Here is a 14,911-nt window from a genome sequence, read left to right as displayed (position 1 = left end):
CTGAAAGCTGATTGACACTTAAGTAACCAATCAGAGATTAGAATAGTTGATTTCCCCGCCCATGACGCTTTGCATTGTGGGATACCTACTGGAAAAATACAACAAATTTCTTCGCTGTGGCTCTGTTAATATTTAGTTTTTAATTTGTGGAGTGTGTTTAATAAACTCTGGGTCTATAGAGGAAAATGAAACACAGCGGCCCAGATGTGGAGGAGGACGATCTTTATTCGGGTTACAATAATTATAACCCAACATTTGACTACGAGGTGTGTTATAAGTCGTTTTAACCTTTTCGCTAGCTTAAACCTTTTGCTTTATATATATATATATGATAAACCGCTAGTTTATTTATGGAAAATACCATTACAGATACAACAGATTAGATGTTAGGATTCCGAACAAGTTATGCTTGCTTTTTTCTTTTCTTTTTTTATAACTGCAACAAAGCCTCCGCTTATGTTTTACTATTCACATATTTAATCTGTTTGATCTATTTTTTATTGAAAGATTGTATGACTGCATGCAATGAACACATATTTCTCATAATTTTGAAGGCAATCGAGAATGATGAGGGCTTCCAACAAGCAGTGAAGACGACTCATGAAAAAAGACCACCGGTGGGTTTCATATTTACATCAGTGCGAGCTGTGATTGGAAATCAGCGCCAACTGTGTGTGTGTGTGTGTGTGTGTGTGTGTGTGTGTGTGTGTGTGTGTGTGTGTGTGTAAATCACTTTAAAGCAATTTTTATGCTCTTGTGATCTAGATGACTGCCAAGTTCCCTGGCACTGCCATTGGAGCTCGGCCTCTGGTGTCTTCCTTTGGTGTAAGTACAAGGAACGGAAATGAAACGTAGATTTTATTTTGTGACTTCTTTGTCTCATTACATTCAGGAGTGATGACCAACAATTAAAAGACCTGCACAGTTCAAACCAGATGCTCAAAAAGATGCTTTCTTTGATGATCTGCATGAGCTGCAAGTGGCACTTGGACATTTGATCTTGCAGTGATCAAAGGAGCATTTTGTTTTCAAAGCAACAAACAATATTACAGTCATGTTACATGGTCTAACTGCCTTCTACATTACTGGTATTGAGTAACCACAGTCAGGGACTATGGGAAGAAATGCAAATTACAATGTAAGATACTGACAACTAAAGACAGTTCATGCAGGGCTGACGGGTCACACATTCTGTGGAATTGTGTAGTTATTTCGCACTTGTTTTGCAAGAAATATCTGAAAATACCTGAAATAAAGAACTGCCAAGATACATTTTTCTCTGTTTAATTAACATTTCATTTACGTTCTGTTTGTAAAGTCCCGAAATGCTCTTGCTTCTTCCATGGGCAGACCCATGACTGGAGCTGTGCAGGTGAGCAACATAAACACACGTGTCAATGAACGATGCTGTGAAGGGTTTTACTATGATGGCGTTTGCAGTATTTAATCACTATTATGTGTGGCCAGTTTTATGCTGCATTATACACGTACCCTCTCATTTCTATTTAATAAATTCAGGCTGGGGCAGCACGGCCCATGACAGCAGTCAGTGCAGCAGGTTACAGCTCCTCTCTCACCCGTGGTGAGTGTGTTGGTGCCAAATACCAAACTTTAGAATTTATTTATCATTTAGCTTTTGATATTCATAGCCTTTGATTCTGATATGGTTATATTTTTCTGAATGTTTGGTATCACTTATTCTAGGAATGTAAGATGTAAAGAAATTAATGATAATCCCTTTGAGAAAACAAGCCTCCTGTTTAAAATGCAGTTTATTTTCAGGTCCTGCATTTGACCCTCTGGGACAGGCCAGAGGTCCTGCTCCTCCACTTGAAGACAAGAACGAGGACACGTGAGTTATTTTTCTTAATATTTCTGAGTTATTTATCTAAACTACTATGATCTGAAGAGACCTGGTGTCTAAGTCAGGAGCAACCATAGTGGCTTAATCAGCAACAGTTAGAAGTAGAATTAGAAACAAAGAAGTGTGTGAGCTATGTCGTAATCGCAATCTTTAAAGGTTTGTGTTAAACAAGTTTTTTAACTATAAACTAATTGCAATGTTTTACCTCAGAAAATGTTGACAAATATTACTCAGAAGAGGGTAGAAGACTGATCATGTCTTCAAATAGAAGAGATAGTTTCTCTGTTTACTCATCACTAAGTCTCTCTAACATTTTTGGCCTCTGCCAGCAAACACTGCAGTTTAATTTCTTGCAGGCCCGAGGAGAAAATCAAGATCCTGGAGAAGAAAGTAAACGACCTGGTATTAGAGAGCTGCATGGCACAGAGCTCGGGAAACTTCCAACTGGTATGACTCTCATCTGTCCAAATGGCTTTAATGGCTTCTTAGAACCCTATTTTGAAGTTACCCAGTGTGAAAAGCTTTTGCTTCACCTAGTTTCCCGTGACGACCGACATGACCCAGAGGTCCAGTGTTGTGCTTCGTACGACACATTTTTACTCCCTCAACATTTATTGAGAAGCACAGATTACAAACAGCTATTTACATCATACCGTAGATAGACATGCGCCACAACGTCTTTGTGTTTTGGGTTATTTTGTTCAGGTGCAAGTCATCAGCATGATGTTTAATGCTTCTCAGACCTTCACTGCAGTCATGATTAGCGAGCCTGCACAGCAAAACCTGAGGCAAATGAAAGGCAGACTTTTGTGTTTTCTATATACAGCACCTCCAGAAACCTGATAACAGTAATGCAGTACACATGTCAAGGGTTTGGATGTGTAAGAAATGGGCTTTTGTGATGGTGGCGGATGATCAAATATTTTACGTGACTTGTCTCCCCAGGCTCTTGAGAAAGCCAAAGAGGCATCCAGGAAGGAGAGAACACTGGTGAGACAGCGGGAACAGTCTGACAAAGCGGACCAGATCAATATAGATTTATATGGATCTGTAAGTAGCACTGCGCAGCATTCCATTTACCTTTGTTAATCTTATTCCATCCCCAGTTTTAATAGGATATTTATCCAACCAAATGCACTCAGGGACTTACATTGGTCCCAGCTCTTCTATCCCTCAGGCTGTAGTTGTTATTTGCAGCAGACTCTGTTATATGATATGTTTCTTAACATTTCTGCCATTAATTACTGTCAGCCATTGGGTGCCCAAATGTGTTCACATACCTGAGTGCTTAGCTTCACTTCTCCAGACCTGAATAAATTTTTTTTTTTTTTTTACAAGATTCTGTGAACGAGTTTATACCATCAGTGTCTCTTTTCTGACTCGAACCACCAATTCTGTAACTTTCAGGTGTTGCTCAATCTGGCAAACCAGTATGAAAATAATGAAATGTACCCAGAAGCTCTGCAGAACTACAAACTCATAGTGAAAAACAGGCTGCTCCAAAACGCTGGTGAGTAAATGATTGAGCTGCATCTTCTGTCCAGATGAACCCGAGCTGTTGAGCGTGACACCACTCTAGACATCGTGACATCACCCTCAGGCAGGGCAGAAGTATTTAAAATCTCTATCAGTCTTGAACGATGGGGCTTTTCCTTATCTGCAGTGATACATTTGAGTCAGATGAAGCTTATCTGTTGTTTTCTCTGAACTCCTGTTGTTTGTGCTGCTGCTCCAGGTCGTTTTAATGTCAGCATGGCCAACATCTATGTAAAGCAGCAGAATTACATGGAAGCCATCAAGCTGTACCAAAAGGCACTGGATCAGATCCCCAACACTTTCAAAGAGCTGAAGATGAAGATCATGGAGAACATCGGCCTGGTTTTTGTCCGCATTGGCCAGTACCCTAAAGCCATCATCTATTTTGAGGACATCATGAGTCAGAGTCCCAACACTAAAACCGGCTACAACCTGGTCCTGTGCTACTACGCCATCGGTGATAAAGAGAGGATGAAAAAGGGTTTCCAGAAGCTCATCTCTGTTCCACTCAGCTTTGATGAAGACAAGTACATCCCGTCGAACGTGAGTGGCAGTTGCAGCTTAGCTCAAATTCTGAATATCTGCAGTCATGTAAAAAAAAAAAAAAACCTGTGATGAAAGTGATTTAAGTGTTTTTAAATTTAGTGATCAAACTTTTGCTTTTTCAGTATGTCAGAAACTCAAATCTCATAGAAAATCTGGTTTGTGTTGAGCTCTGATTGGTTAGTTGATTGATTGATTGATTGAATGCCGTTGTCTCTCAGGATGACGACAGCACAGACATGTTCACTGAGGCGATCCAAAATGACAAACTACACCAGATGGAGCGAAACCTGTAAGAAACCTGACTATCCTTAATAAATCACTCAATTTCTGGCTTTTATTTTACTCTTTCCCCAGTCAAACTTTTGTGGGTAATATGTGCGATTTTGTGAATTTTTGTTTTTGTGTTTCACTCGATGTTTTACATAGAAAACAGCGGTCTGAGAAGTATATCATGACTGCAGCCAAGCTCATCGCTCCTGCTATCGAGACCACTTTTGCTGCTGGCTTTGACTGGTTTGTGCTTTGTTGTACAGTTTTGATCACATTTTGTATGGAATCTAGACACAAATTCTCTTGATTAGGTGTCAAAATCTCACACAAACAGCCTGTAGAGTTACATGTTGGTTATACTGAGACATGTTGTCTGTGTATTATTGAGCTACATTTTAGTTTTCTCTATGCTTCTTTCTTTAGGAGTGTGGATGTGGTGAAGAGCTCTCAGTACACGGACCTTGCCGATGATCTAGAGATAATTAAAGCTGTAACCTACCTCAGACAGAAGGATTTTAACCAGGTGACAGTTTGAAGCATTCAAAAATCAAACCCGACGCAAAGTAATTAAGCTGTTCTCTATTATTGCCCATATATAGTCTTAACAAATGCAGCTGTTTTTCTCATCCACAACAGTGTTTCCAACTAATGATTAAATGTTTTTTCCCCTGTTGCATGTTTGTATTTTTCCCGCTTTCTTCTCATAGTTTCTTTTTGGAAAGTTACTAACCAGTGTTTTCATTTCTTTCATTTCCATTCACATTGTCCATCTTCACTTCCTCTCACTTTTGTCCTCTTTCTTTTACATCTGCATGCTTAAGGGTGAGGTATGTTTGCTTTTGAAGTTTACATCATACTTTACATCACATTTGCAGCTCCTCCAGCATATAAAAATTCAGTATATTCTGAAAATGTTTAGAATAATGTGTTTTATTCACATTGTGCTGTATCTTTTGGTGCACCTGCTCACTGTTATCAGGCCATAGAAACCCTGAAGACTTTTGAAAAGAAGGACACCAGAGCGAAGAGCACTGCAGGCACCAACCTGTCCTTCCTGTACTTCCTGGTAAGATGCTCTCATCAGCTAAGCTAAACTAGCATAAACTGACTCTTTATCTCTGTAGCTGCCTCTTATCATCTCTATTTTTATTTTTGATGCTCCGCGCTGACGCCTCCTCTGTTGCAGGAGGAGGACTATGAGCAGGCTGAGCGGTACGCAGACGTCGCCATGTCCACAGACCGTTATAACCCCGGAGCACTTAATAACAAAGGCTGCACGGTGTTCGTCAAGCAAGACTATGAGAAGGCCGCCGAGTTCTTTAAAGAAGCACTCAGGAATGACTCGAGCTGCACAGAGGCCCTCTATAATCTGGGTACCATTTATTGGAGTGCTGAGCGAGGCAGATGAGAGTATATCCAATAATTCCATCCATCTGCCTATCTGTTCTTCCCAGGATTAACCTACAAGAAGCTGAATAGACTGGAGGAATCTGTGGACTGCTTTTTGAAGCATCACGCCATCCTGAGGAACAGTGCAGAAGTCATGTACCAGTTGGCCAACCTGTATCCTTCTGTGAGAACATGATTGATTCCTCCTCTGTCCTGTCTCCATTAACAGCCCTTAACTCACTGGCTCCATATATGAGCTTCTGGAAGATCCTCAACAGGCGATTCAGTGGCTGATGCACGTCATCAGTGTCAGCCCCACCGACTGTGGCGTACTGGCCAAACTGGGACAGCTGTTTGATGACGAGGGGGATGAGTCTCAGGCTTTGCACCATTACACAGAGGTAAAAGGAGCATTTCCTGTTTTAGCTAAATCATTTTTTAATCTCGACGTTGGCTCCGCTTCAGTCTGCTCCTGTCCCAGTCTTTCAGGCACTTCCCCTGTGACATCGGCGTGGCTGCATGGCTGGGAACCTACTACTTTAAGAAGCAGTACTTTGAGAAAGCCATTAAGTATTTTGAAAGAGCAACACTGATTCAGTAAGTATACTGAATATAGGATTTGGACTGTTGGCAGCGGAATATAACGGGAAGAGTGTTTGTTGGTGAGCACTGGGCTCCCAGCCACCCAGCCTCGATTGGTTGATTTCAGCTGAGATCAGATTTAATTGGTGTTTCCTGTGTCTTTGTCAGACCAAATGAGGTGGAGTGGCACCTGAGAGTGGCAGGTTGCTACAGAAGAAGTGGTGAGCATTATACAGCATGACAATGACAATCCAAGCATGATGTATCGAGCCCATTTAGGGAATGCTTCACAGATCTGACAGTTAAACAGTGTCTTTTTTTAATGTGAGGAGTCGTTTTGCTCCGCAGGGAATTACCACACGGCCCTGGAGACGTACAAGGAAACGCATCAGAGGTTTCCTGAAGATATCGAGTGTAATAAAAGCTACTTTTCCTCAAATATCCCAACAAATAATGCATTTATCAGGACAAAGAGAAACTGAAAGGGAAACTGTTGATCAAGGTCTGACTTTCCTGGTGAGGCTGACTAACGACATGGGACTGGAGGAGGTGCAGGAGTACGCCAATAAACTCAAGAAGGCGGAGAAGATGAGGGAAGTCCGTGAACAGGTTCGCCGCCCCCCCCCTTACATTTACATTCTTGTGTCTTGATGCTGTTTTATTTTTTCATTTCACAAACATAAAGAAATGAATCGTACGAAAGAATTTCTGGTTTCTGTTGAACATAATATTAGAAATTGGCCATAAATAGGAACACATTTTCATATCCTACAAGAGTTTCTTTGCTTTCTGTTTCATCACGTTTACCAGTTTTCCCTCCCGAGACCACAGGCGTATCTGTCTCTGCTCATTTGGGATTTAGGATTTGCAGTTTTTATAGCTACAACTTGCTCCTCGCGTAACTGACCTCTGCGTCTCTTGAAGCGAAACGGGCTTGTTTTTGCACGTCTGCAGGTCGGTCGTATTTTAAGATCTAAACCCAACACCATGCTGCTCATATCTACTAGATAACCTTATGTCATTTATTATATAGTTTGCATGCTAATTAATGAGAAATGTAGTCTTCTGTGTAGTTTCTGCTCCACTTTTTAAGGTAAAATTTATTCACTTTCCATCTAATGAATCCAAGTAATGATGAAAGTTTAAGATCATAAATTTGATTCATCATTGAGGCCATTTTTACAACCCAATTATCCAATTTGAAGCACCGTTATTCTTTTCTTTGGAGCGAGTGTGTGTAATTTATTTGACGGTTTCTTGGTGAGGCTGCGCACCGTCACACTTTAATTTATGCACCTCTCTTGTTTTCCCTCTTTTCTTGCAGAGGATGAAGTCGGGGCGGGAAGGCAGCGGACGAGGGTGGCGAGAAGGCAGCGCCGGCAGCGCAGGTGAGTCGGCCGGCAACATTCCCAACGTATACCAACTGGAAGAGCTCTGCGTCTACACTGGAGCGCGGTTGCACATCTGTACAGATGTTTTTTGTGGGATTAGAACACTTATAAGCAGTGCTCACCATTGGTCTCATTGCTGTTTCCCACCTTCTGCTCACACCCCCGGGTGGTAGGTGTCTCCACACCTGTCCTCATCTCCCCTAAGAAGGCCTTCGTCGCAGGTACACTGAGCAGAATCCTCTTCCTCATTGTTGTAAAGCCAGGGTCAGGTCCAGGGGTTCCCCACACAGTGCGGCTAATGTTGTCCCAGACGGTTTAACGCTGCTGCGCTGCAGATCCTTAACAGTTACAGACACACGCTCAAATCTGGCTAAACTTCCACCTTTAAACACAATCCAGACGAGGACAGACGAGGACGCTGCCAGCAGCTAAGCCGAGGCCCCGTTTCCCTCTGCAGCTCAGCTGTGCTATAGTGAACCTTGCAGAGCGTGTTAGGGTAGAGAGGACCTGAGCCGTCCTCATGTCTCATCCGTCCTCATGTCTCATCCGTCCTACCGTTGAAGCTCAGCCACACTTTGTTCTTGTTTTTTTTTTTCTTACTTTCTTGTGCAGCGTCAGAAATGGACGTGAAAGCAGGTGAGCAGACAAAGGTCGCAGCAGGCAAAGCAGCTAGGTGCTACACATGTGGCACAGATGTGCACTTTATGATCCTTTCATTCAGATTGTGCAATCTTTTTGTTCCTTCATCTGTATTCTCCTTCCTCTTCCCCTCTGCTGCCCAAGTACCTCACCCTGAGTCTAAACAACTGGATCCACTGTTGGATTCAGGGGGAGGTACGTACAAGTTTGACCCTACGTAAAATAACGAGACTCAACCACTGGAATAAGGCCGGTCTCAGTAAATCTGATGTTAGCGTGACGCTAACAGAATGCATGTTTCAGAATATATCATATCATACTCGGTCTGAGCAAATGACAGATTTTATCATCATAATCCTGCTAAACAGCTGTGTAACTGTCTATTTATGCAGGCGAGATATTATTGACGCAGCACATTCGCTTCTCTGTTTACTGCGCTGGACAACAAACCTCCATAACCACTGTAATATTCCTTATTTAGCTACTGCGCAAATGATTCTAGGGTAGGAAAAATACAAAAGCCTCTGCAGCATAACATCTGGATTGGAGGGAGATTTTGGGGTGGTATTTCAGTGGGTAAACACACAAGTTGAGGAAAGTTAAGTATAGCTCTTTGGTCAGAACACCTGAATTTAGTCCAGAAATCGCTGTTGGCAGCTGGGATGTTGCTCTGTGGTCAGTGTTTCTGAGCAGCAGAACCTCAGAAATGTTAGAAAACCGTGACTGCACCTGAGCTTTTCTGTAAAAACATCTGCATCTGGGTCTTCAACCTGCTGCTTCTGTCTCCCGCCTGTGCGTTACGAATTGGAAACGAAGGCAGCAATCGAAATCAAAATCCAAAAGTGGATTTTCCAGCAGAGGTTTCCAGCTGTACGTGCGGCCTCCTGTGAAACGCTGGGCTGTAAATGGAGGTCAAGTCTCTTGGTCTCTTTCCTGTTTTCCGAAGCTGTCTTTGCTCTCGTCTGACTCCCTGGCAGCCAGATGTGGGCTGATGCTGTCTGGAATCATGTCTGCCCTTCAGCTCAGCACAATACTGTCAGTCTGTCAGCTGAGCCTGGAACACACACACACACACACGCACACACGCACACACACGCACACACGCACACACACACACACACGCACACACGCACACACACACACACACACACACACACACACACACACACACACACACACACACACACACACACACACACACACTGTAGAAGGGCTAGAAATTTAGATTTTCCTGGAATTTCAGTCAAATTATTTACAGCGTATCCAGTTAAATTGACCTATAAACTATTGTGGGGTAATGAAACTGTCAGCTCGGCCTCATGTGAAACATGTGACGGTGGAGAAAAGAAACCAAAGTGATTGTTGGTGAATCTGGGTCTGTCTGTGTGTTTCCTGTAGACCGCAGCCACAGCGGCGGCAGCGCGAAAGGCGAGCGACTGAGCGCCAAGATGAGGTCACTTCCTGTTTCCAATGAGCCCTACGAGACCAGCGCTCCAAAAGAGCTGGGTGAGGGATCCTCACCTCTGCCCTCACTGTCCCACCTCACCACCATCTCACCACCTCTGTCCCCCGCGTACAGACGCCTCCTACGTGGACCCGCTGGGGCCTCAGATGGAGCGGCCGAAGACGGGCGCCAAGAAGCGGGTGGAGGACGATGACTTTGAGGACGAGGAGCTGGGAGACGACCTGCTGCCCGAGTAGGAGGAACCCGCAGATGTTCTGCTGGCTCCGGGTTCTGTTTGGGTCTTTTAAAGGCATCTTCGGACTGCAACAGGAAGCGATTATGTTAACATTTTTGTGCTCTTAATTGAAAGAAATCTATTTATATGACGTGTAAATACCGTTTGTAAGGACAGAATCCATGTGGGCCTTTGGAAGGCTTTCCTGGAAATGTGACAGCTCCGAATTAAACTTCTATCTTTTATAATGGCACGAGTTTACAGTACGAATCAAGGCGCGTGTCAGAGCGGATTAGGCCTGCACACCCACACAATCCACCCAGGACGCGTTCAGCAGAAACCCGATCAGACGCCAGAGGATGGCCAGAATCGAGGTGCAGTCTAAAGACAGGATCCAGCGGCGGAGCCAACATCTGTCGGGAGCTGCGCGCACCAACGCGGGCCTCTTCTGTTGCCGGGAGACTTTATCTGGCTGCTTCGGTGGCGGCTCGCGCAGTTCCTGCGCGGAGGAGCCCGGGCGGGTTTTACGCACACGTCGCCGGAGCACAGCGGGAGGAGCGCGGTCACAGACGCGCAGGCTCCGACTGTCTGATTAACAGCTGGTTCGTCGGTGGTTTGTTAAGCCCGTGTCGGTTGTTTCTCGTCGGAAGGCTGTAAAAGTGTTGAGTCGGAATGTTTCGACAGTCTCCCTGGCGGCGCGCCCCCGCCTCGGATTCCGAGCCAGGACTGTGGACTGCGTGTCTGTTGCCGAGACTCCATCGCTTCCAACTTTTCATTGGACTTTAGCAGAAGAAACAACAGTTTACAACAGAGGATTTTGAGTTGTTTTTAAAAAAAACAGAGAAGAGTTTTTTTGTTTTTTTGTTTTCACTTTGGCACGGCGACGCCGCGCGTAATGATGCCGCGTCGCTGCGGCGTCTTTCTCCTCCTGCTGCTTCTCGTCTGGCCGGTCGGGGCAGGACGGGTGCGAAAGAAGGCCACCAGGGCCCGGGCATGCCAGGACCTGCCGGATGAGGTCCTGGAGCAGATGTTCGGACGCCTCTCTGTGGGCGTGATGAGCGCCTTCCATCACGCTCTGCAGCTGGAGCCCCACGACAAACTCAACCTGACCTGCCCGACTACCGGCCGGACCCCGGGCGACCGGAAGAGCCGCCTCCCGGTCAACCTGCTGAGCATCTCCCCCTGGGCCTACAGGTGAGGGCGGCCATATCTACGGTAACCACGGTAGCAAAATCACTACCTAGAGTTTAATTCTAAACGGGTGTTGAGGTATCTGACTGTTTCAGGCTGAATTATGAGCCGACCCGGTTTCCGCGCTACATCCCCGAGGCCTACTGCCTTTGTAAGGGCTGTCTGGTCGGACCTCAGAGGGAGGAGAGCGACCTACTCCGCAGCACTCCGGTCTACGCCCCGTCCGTCATCCTGAAGAGGACCGGCTCCTGCGTCGGCGGCCGCCACTCCTACACGGAGATCTACGTGTCCATCGCCGTGGGGTGCACCTGTGTGCCGCGGCTGGAGAGGAAGCGGGACGGCAGGACCCGCACCCAGAGCCGGGGAAGAGCGGAGCCAAAGCCCAGGGTGAAGGTTTGAAGCGCGCTGATGGGATTTTCTTATGTGGAATTCACCCGGAGTTGGAATAAAAACCTCGGGAAGTCTAAATAAGCCGTCGATCACAGCCGCGAAAAGCTGGATTATGGCCAACATTTACAACCCAAACGCATGAAACTTGCCTGTTTTTGTACCTACAAATGCAGTTCAGACTTAGAGAAATACATCTAATCCGAGATAAACTGCACGGTTGCCTTAGAAACATCCCCAAATAAACGCTAGATAGCCGATACTGCCACCTGCTGGGGAGATAGCGGAACTGGGTTTATTCACAACTTGAAACAGCTGGCGTTGGCACGTTCAAAAGCTAAACTACAGTAAAATGACAATATTTGCTTGTTTCTATTTCTTCTATGATTAAAGGTTTCCTGCTGTCAGAGACAATAAATATGCCTGCTTCAATCTTACTTGTGTTTTAAATGTTTAAAGCAAATTCCTCTCAGGAAAAATAAAACAAATTCAAATTAAGGTTCTTACCGAAAAGAAAAATGATATTACCGGACATTCATCTCCAGGGGGGGAGGACATTCATTAAATAAATTATAATGCAAATACTTGATAAACTAAATCTACAGAACAAAATGGTTCACCAGTTAGTGAATACATTCTAAGAAACACAACTGTGAGAAATATCAGCGTCTCCATCCTTGAGTCTTGACACGTCTCCTCCGGCTTTGTTTCGTCTCTCACGTCTCAGCAGGACAACAGCTGCGACGGATAGTTGACAAAACAACGGAACTCGTTGGACAAGTTTCTCTTGTGTTCTGGCAAAAAGCTGCACTTTTTTACACCCAGGAGTTCTTCGGCAACGTTCTCCATGATGGCTCCTGTGGATCAGACACACAAAACATCAGTTACCTGAAGAAGAAACACTTTTTTTTTTAAAAATTTCCGACTGTGGTTAAAGTGCCCGAGAGGTGACGAGGTGATAAAAACATCAGCTCAATTTCGCTCTGTTCTGGAATTGGGTTCAACACACCTGTGCACAGCAGCACTTTGCCTTTGCTCAGGTATTTGATGGTTTTGGCCACTTTTTCCAAACACTCTTTGGAAAGATATGGAGGGTCGGCGAGGACCACGTCAAAACTCTGGGGGGCCACGCTGCCCCCGAGCGACAGCGGCTCGTTGTAGTCGTAGAATATGAAGTCGTCACCGTAGGTGGCGAAGCGGCGGTCGAACTCCAGCACCACGGCAGACACACGGTCCCAGCCCTCCACCACACCCTGCTTCAGCTTCTGGTAGACGCTGGGCGCGCACACGCACGCTATCCTGGAAGCGAAAGGAATAACTGAAAAGACGGGCAATCTCGTTAACCTCCACTCCGCTCGACGAACCGGGAAGAACAGATCATTATTAAACAAATCGGTAACTTCTGTCACTCTCGTCAAATCATCGTTTGTAGAAGGAAATCACCAGTTGTAGTTTGTAAACACATGGTTGATGGTCACCTGCAGCTTCATCCCGAGGCGACCTTTAACGCGCCTACACATCGCCCCCTTGTGGCGCCTTTGGATATTGCACAACTCCTTAAACTGGAGAGAAGAGGCTGAGACCCACACACGGTCGATAAGTACCCCGGAGTGGAACAATGGATCCGTGGTTCATCTATGATCATTTCATCATCAATAACAACTTAAATGTATCTAGTAAAGTCCAAACACCGTGTTATGTGTTTTATCTCATGACTCACTGACATTCGCTGAGGACATCAGGACAGGCGAAGAATGCCAGTGAAATGTGTCTCTTTTCTTGTTTTTTTTGCATTTTCACAAATAGAATATAGGTTTAACAAATCTGAAACTGTGTTTAATTGAATGTTTAGCCTCTCTGGGATAACGGGGTGCAGATTTGGGATATGGACCGTCCGACATGGGGTGTATTCGGAATACGTCAGACAATAATGTTCCTTTTGTTTCCTCAGACACAATAAGCGTTTGTCATGGTCCCAAATATAATGTTGGGTGTTAACGTGTTATCCCAAATGCGCCAAGTCATTTCACATCAACAAGAAGTAGAAAAACGGACAATCGGTGGAGAAACAATTAATTTCCCCCTTAAATTCCGGCTCGGAAGCCACGTTCAGCGTCCTTAAGAACATAGAGAATAAAGATAGAGTTCGTCCTTAAATTAACTTGGGTTTTATCCAAAGTTCACGCGCGGGTGCGCGCGGGTGCGTGCTCACCTGCCTCCCTCCCCAGCTTCACGTATCACCTCCTCTGCAAGCCGAGCCGCCGTCTCGTCATTGTACCAGAACTGGCTCATCCGCTGTGGAAGAAAATCACATCTTTTTGGTTTTCTGCTGAAACCCAAACGAACAGAACACAGACTGAAGCATGTGCGTGAATCTCACCCAGTCCTCCTCCACTGTTGCGACAGCAAACTGATCTTTGGCGGTGGCAACGCTGGTCTCAGCGTAGAACTCCTGCAGGGCGGCCAGAGAGTGGGCCGACAGCCGGGGGACATCATCGCCATCGCTGTCGCTCATGACTGACACACGGGGTGGATGTTTGAGCCCGCTGGGTCCTGGCTGCAGAGTAAACCTCCTCTAGTGCAGGGAAAAGCTTCGAGTGTCACGCTTTAACACTAATAAAGCCCTGAAAAGTGATGACATTTCAGTTGTTGCACTTGAAATGACTTTAATCTAAAAAAAAAGGAAATCATGACAGGGAATTACTTTTGTGTCTTTTACTAATATTCAGCATTAAACTTTCTCTAATCACGTCTTTTGATTAGGGTCTTCTTTAAGCTCGGATGCATAAAATGATCATGTAGTCTTAAGATAAAACAGTAATTGATCTTTAAATGCCATTTAGATTTCACGCAACATCAACATAAAGTTGAAATAAAATCGACACAATTATTTCTCTTCTCACGCTAATTAAACCTGGAAGCAAAACACTTCTCGTCACATAAAACGTTATTTGGAGTCTTTACCCGGAAGCCGAATAAAGCAGGTTAAACCTGAAAGATCCGATCCAACCAGACATGTGAGCAGTCGCGGCTTGATGACGTCTTCGATGGCGCCCGAGAAAGGACAAACGGCATGTTCGCGCTTTAAAAACACAGTTAACAATTAACAAAGAAGTGATTTTACATTTAAGTAGAAGAATAACAGTAGACATTAAATAACGTAATTCAAATCAAACTCTTGTTTTTCAAATCTAGAAGTACATCATGCATTTGTTTAAATCACCTGAAAACTATACAGGTCTTTTAAAATAGTTTACAAGGGAGGTGTCCTAGTACAGCAAAGTCACTGGCATCATTTAGAAACAGTCAGAAATTCAGAGATCAGTTCAACATTAAGAACAGCTGCACTTTCCTTAGTAGTGATAGAAAAATTTAAGACCAATGGTTTTATTACAAAAACCACTGAAACACTCACTCACTCTCACACACACACACAC

The 14,911-nt window shown here is 44.7% G+C and overlaps 3 protein-coding genes across 12 annotated transcripts; 2 read left to right on the top strand and 1 right to left on the bottom strand.

Moving 5' to 3' along the window:
* The first annotated feature begins 70 nt into the window (after nt 1–70).
* On the top strand, nt 71–10,141 carry ift88 (intraflagellar transport 88 homolog). Of its 7 annotated transcripts, XM_029846407.1 has the most exons (27): nt 71–266; nt 555–617; nt 766–825; nt 1,319–1,372; nt 1,519–1,582; nt 1,783–1,852; nt 2,221–2,311; nt 2,810–2,914; nt 3,272–3,374; nt 3,600–3,943; nt 4,165–4,235; nt 4,373–4,459; nt 4,640–4,739; nt 5,196–5,282; nt 5,403–5,589; nt 5,671–5,779; nt 5,856–6,006; nt 6,087–6,202; nt 6,356–6,408; nt 6,536–6,601; nt 6,690–6,796; nt 7,512–7,575; nt 7,752–7,799; nt 8,191–8,214; nt 8,362–8,412; nt 9,616–9,723; nt 9,797–10,141. In XM_029846407.1, exons 1-27 carry the CDS (start codon nt 186–188, stop codon nt 9,916–9,918), a joined length of 2,586 nt encoding a protein of 861 aa, XP_029702267.1. In that variant the 5' UTR covers nt 71–185; the 3' UTR covers nt 9,919–10,141. The 7 variants fall into 7 exon arrangements, with proteins under 7 accessions (XP_029702267.1, XP_029702271.1, XP_029702289.1 ...); XM_029846411.1 differs by lacking the exon at nt 7,752–7,799; XM_029846429.1 differs by lacking the exon at nt 9,797–10,141 and having other exon boundaries at nt 8,191–8,251.
* A 158-nt stretch (nt 10,142–10,299) lies between these two features.
* Nucleotides 10,300–11,906, top strand: il17d (interleukin 17d). Its single transcript, XM_003962231.3, has 2 exons — nt 10,300–11,090; nt 11,183–11,906. Exons 1-2 carry the CDS (start codon nt 10,792–10,794, stop codon nt 11,484–11,486), a joined length of 603 nt encoding a protein of 200 aa, XP_003962280.2. The 5' UTR covers nt 10,300–10,791; the 3' UTR covers nt 11,487–11,906.
* Nucleotides 11,731–14,549, bottom strand: eef1akmt1 (EEF1A lysine methyltransferase 1). 4 transcript variants are annotated; one of them, XM_003962232.3, is made up of 5 exons: nt 14,439–14,549; nt 13,855–14,098; nt 13,687–13,769; nt 12,484–12,773; nt 11,731–12,331 (listed from the first exon to the last, which is right to left on the bottom strand). In XM_003962232.3, the coding sequence occupies exons 2-5, from the start codon at nt 13,987–13,989 to the stop codon at nt 12,198–12,200; spliced, it is 642 nt and encodes a 213-aa protein (XP_003962281.1). In that variant the 5' UTR covers nt 13,990–14,098; nt 14,439–14,549; the 3' UTR covers nt 11,731–12,197. The 4 variants fall into 4 exon arrangements, with proteins under 4 accessions (XP_003962281.1, XP_011611774.1, XP_011611783.1 ...); XM_011613472.2 differs by having other exon boundaries at nt 13,855–14,145; nt 14,439–14,509; XM_011613481.2 differs by having other exon boundaries at nt 14,378–14,507.
* Between the last annotated feature and the right edge of the window lie 362 nt (nt 14,550–14,911).

Source organism: Takifugu rubripes, chromosome 1 (genome assembly GCF_901000725.2).
Source record: "Takifugu rubripes chromosome 1, fTakRub1.2, whole genome shotgun sequence".
Taxonomy (NCBI): Eukaryota; Metazoa; Chordata; class Actinopteri; order Tetraodontiformes; family Tetraodontidae; genus Takifugu; species Takifugu rubripes.
The sequence above is the reverse complement of the archived record's forward strand: the minus strand, read 5'-3'. Positions and strand labels throughout refer to the sequence as shown.

Excerpts from the sequence above, each read along its gene's own strand:
- eef1akmt1 (XM_003962232.3), bottom strand. The coding sequence starts at position 13,989 with ATGAGCGACAGCGATGGCGATGATGTCCCCCGGCTGTCGGCCCACTCT. Across the intron at positions 13,770-13,854 it reads CAACAGTGGAGGAGGACTGG|CGGATGAGCCAGTTCTGGTA; the intron begins GTGAGATTCACG and ends TTTCTTCCACAG. Across the intron at positions 12,332-12,483 it reads CAAAGTGCTGCTGTGCACAG|GAGCCATCATGGAGAACGTT; the intron begins GTGTGTTGAACC and ends TCTGATCCACAG.
- ift88 (XM_029846407.1), top strand. The coding sequence starts at position 186 with ATGAAACACAGCGGCCCAGATGTGGAGGAGGACGATCTTTATTCGGGT. Across the intron at positions 5,283-5,402 it reads TGTCCTTCCTGTACTTCCTG|GAGGAGGACTATGAGCAGGC; the intron begins GTAAGATGCTCT and ends CCTCTGTTGCAG. Across the intron at positions 6,203-6,355 it reads GAAAGAGCAACACTGATTCA|ACCAAATGAGGTGGAGTGGC; the intron begins GTAAGTATACTG and ends TGTCTTTGTCAG.
- il17d (XM_003962231.3), top strand. The coding sequence starts at position 10,792 with ATGATGCCGCGTCGCTGCGGCGTCTTTCTCCTCCTGCTGCTTCTCGTC. Across the intron at positions 11,091-11,182 it reads ATCTCCCCCTGGGCCTACAG|GCTGAATTATGAGCCGACCC; the intron begins GTGAGGGCGGCC and ends TGACTGTTTCAG.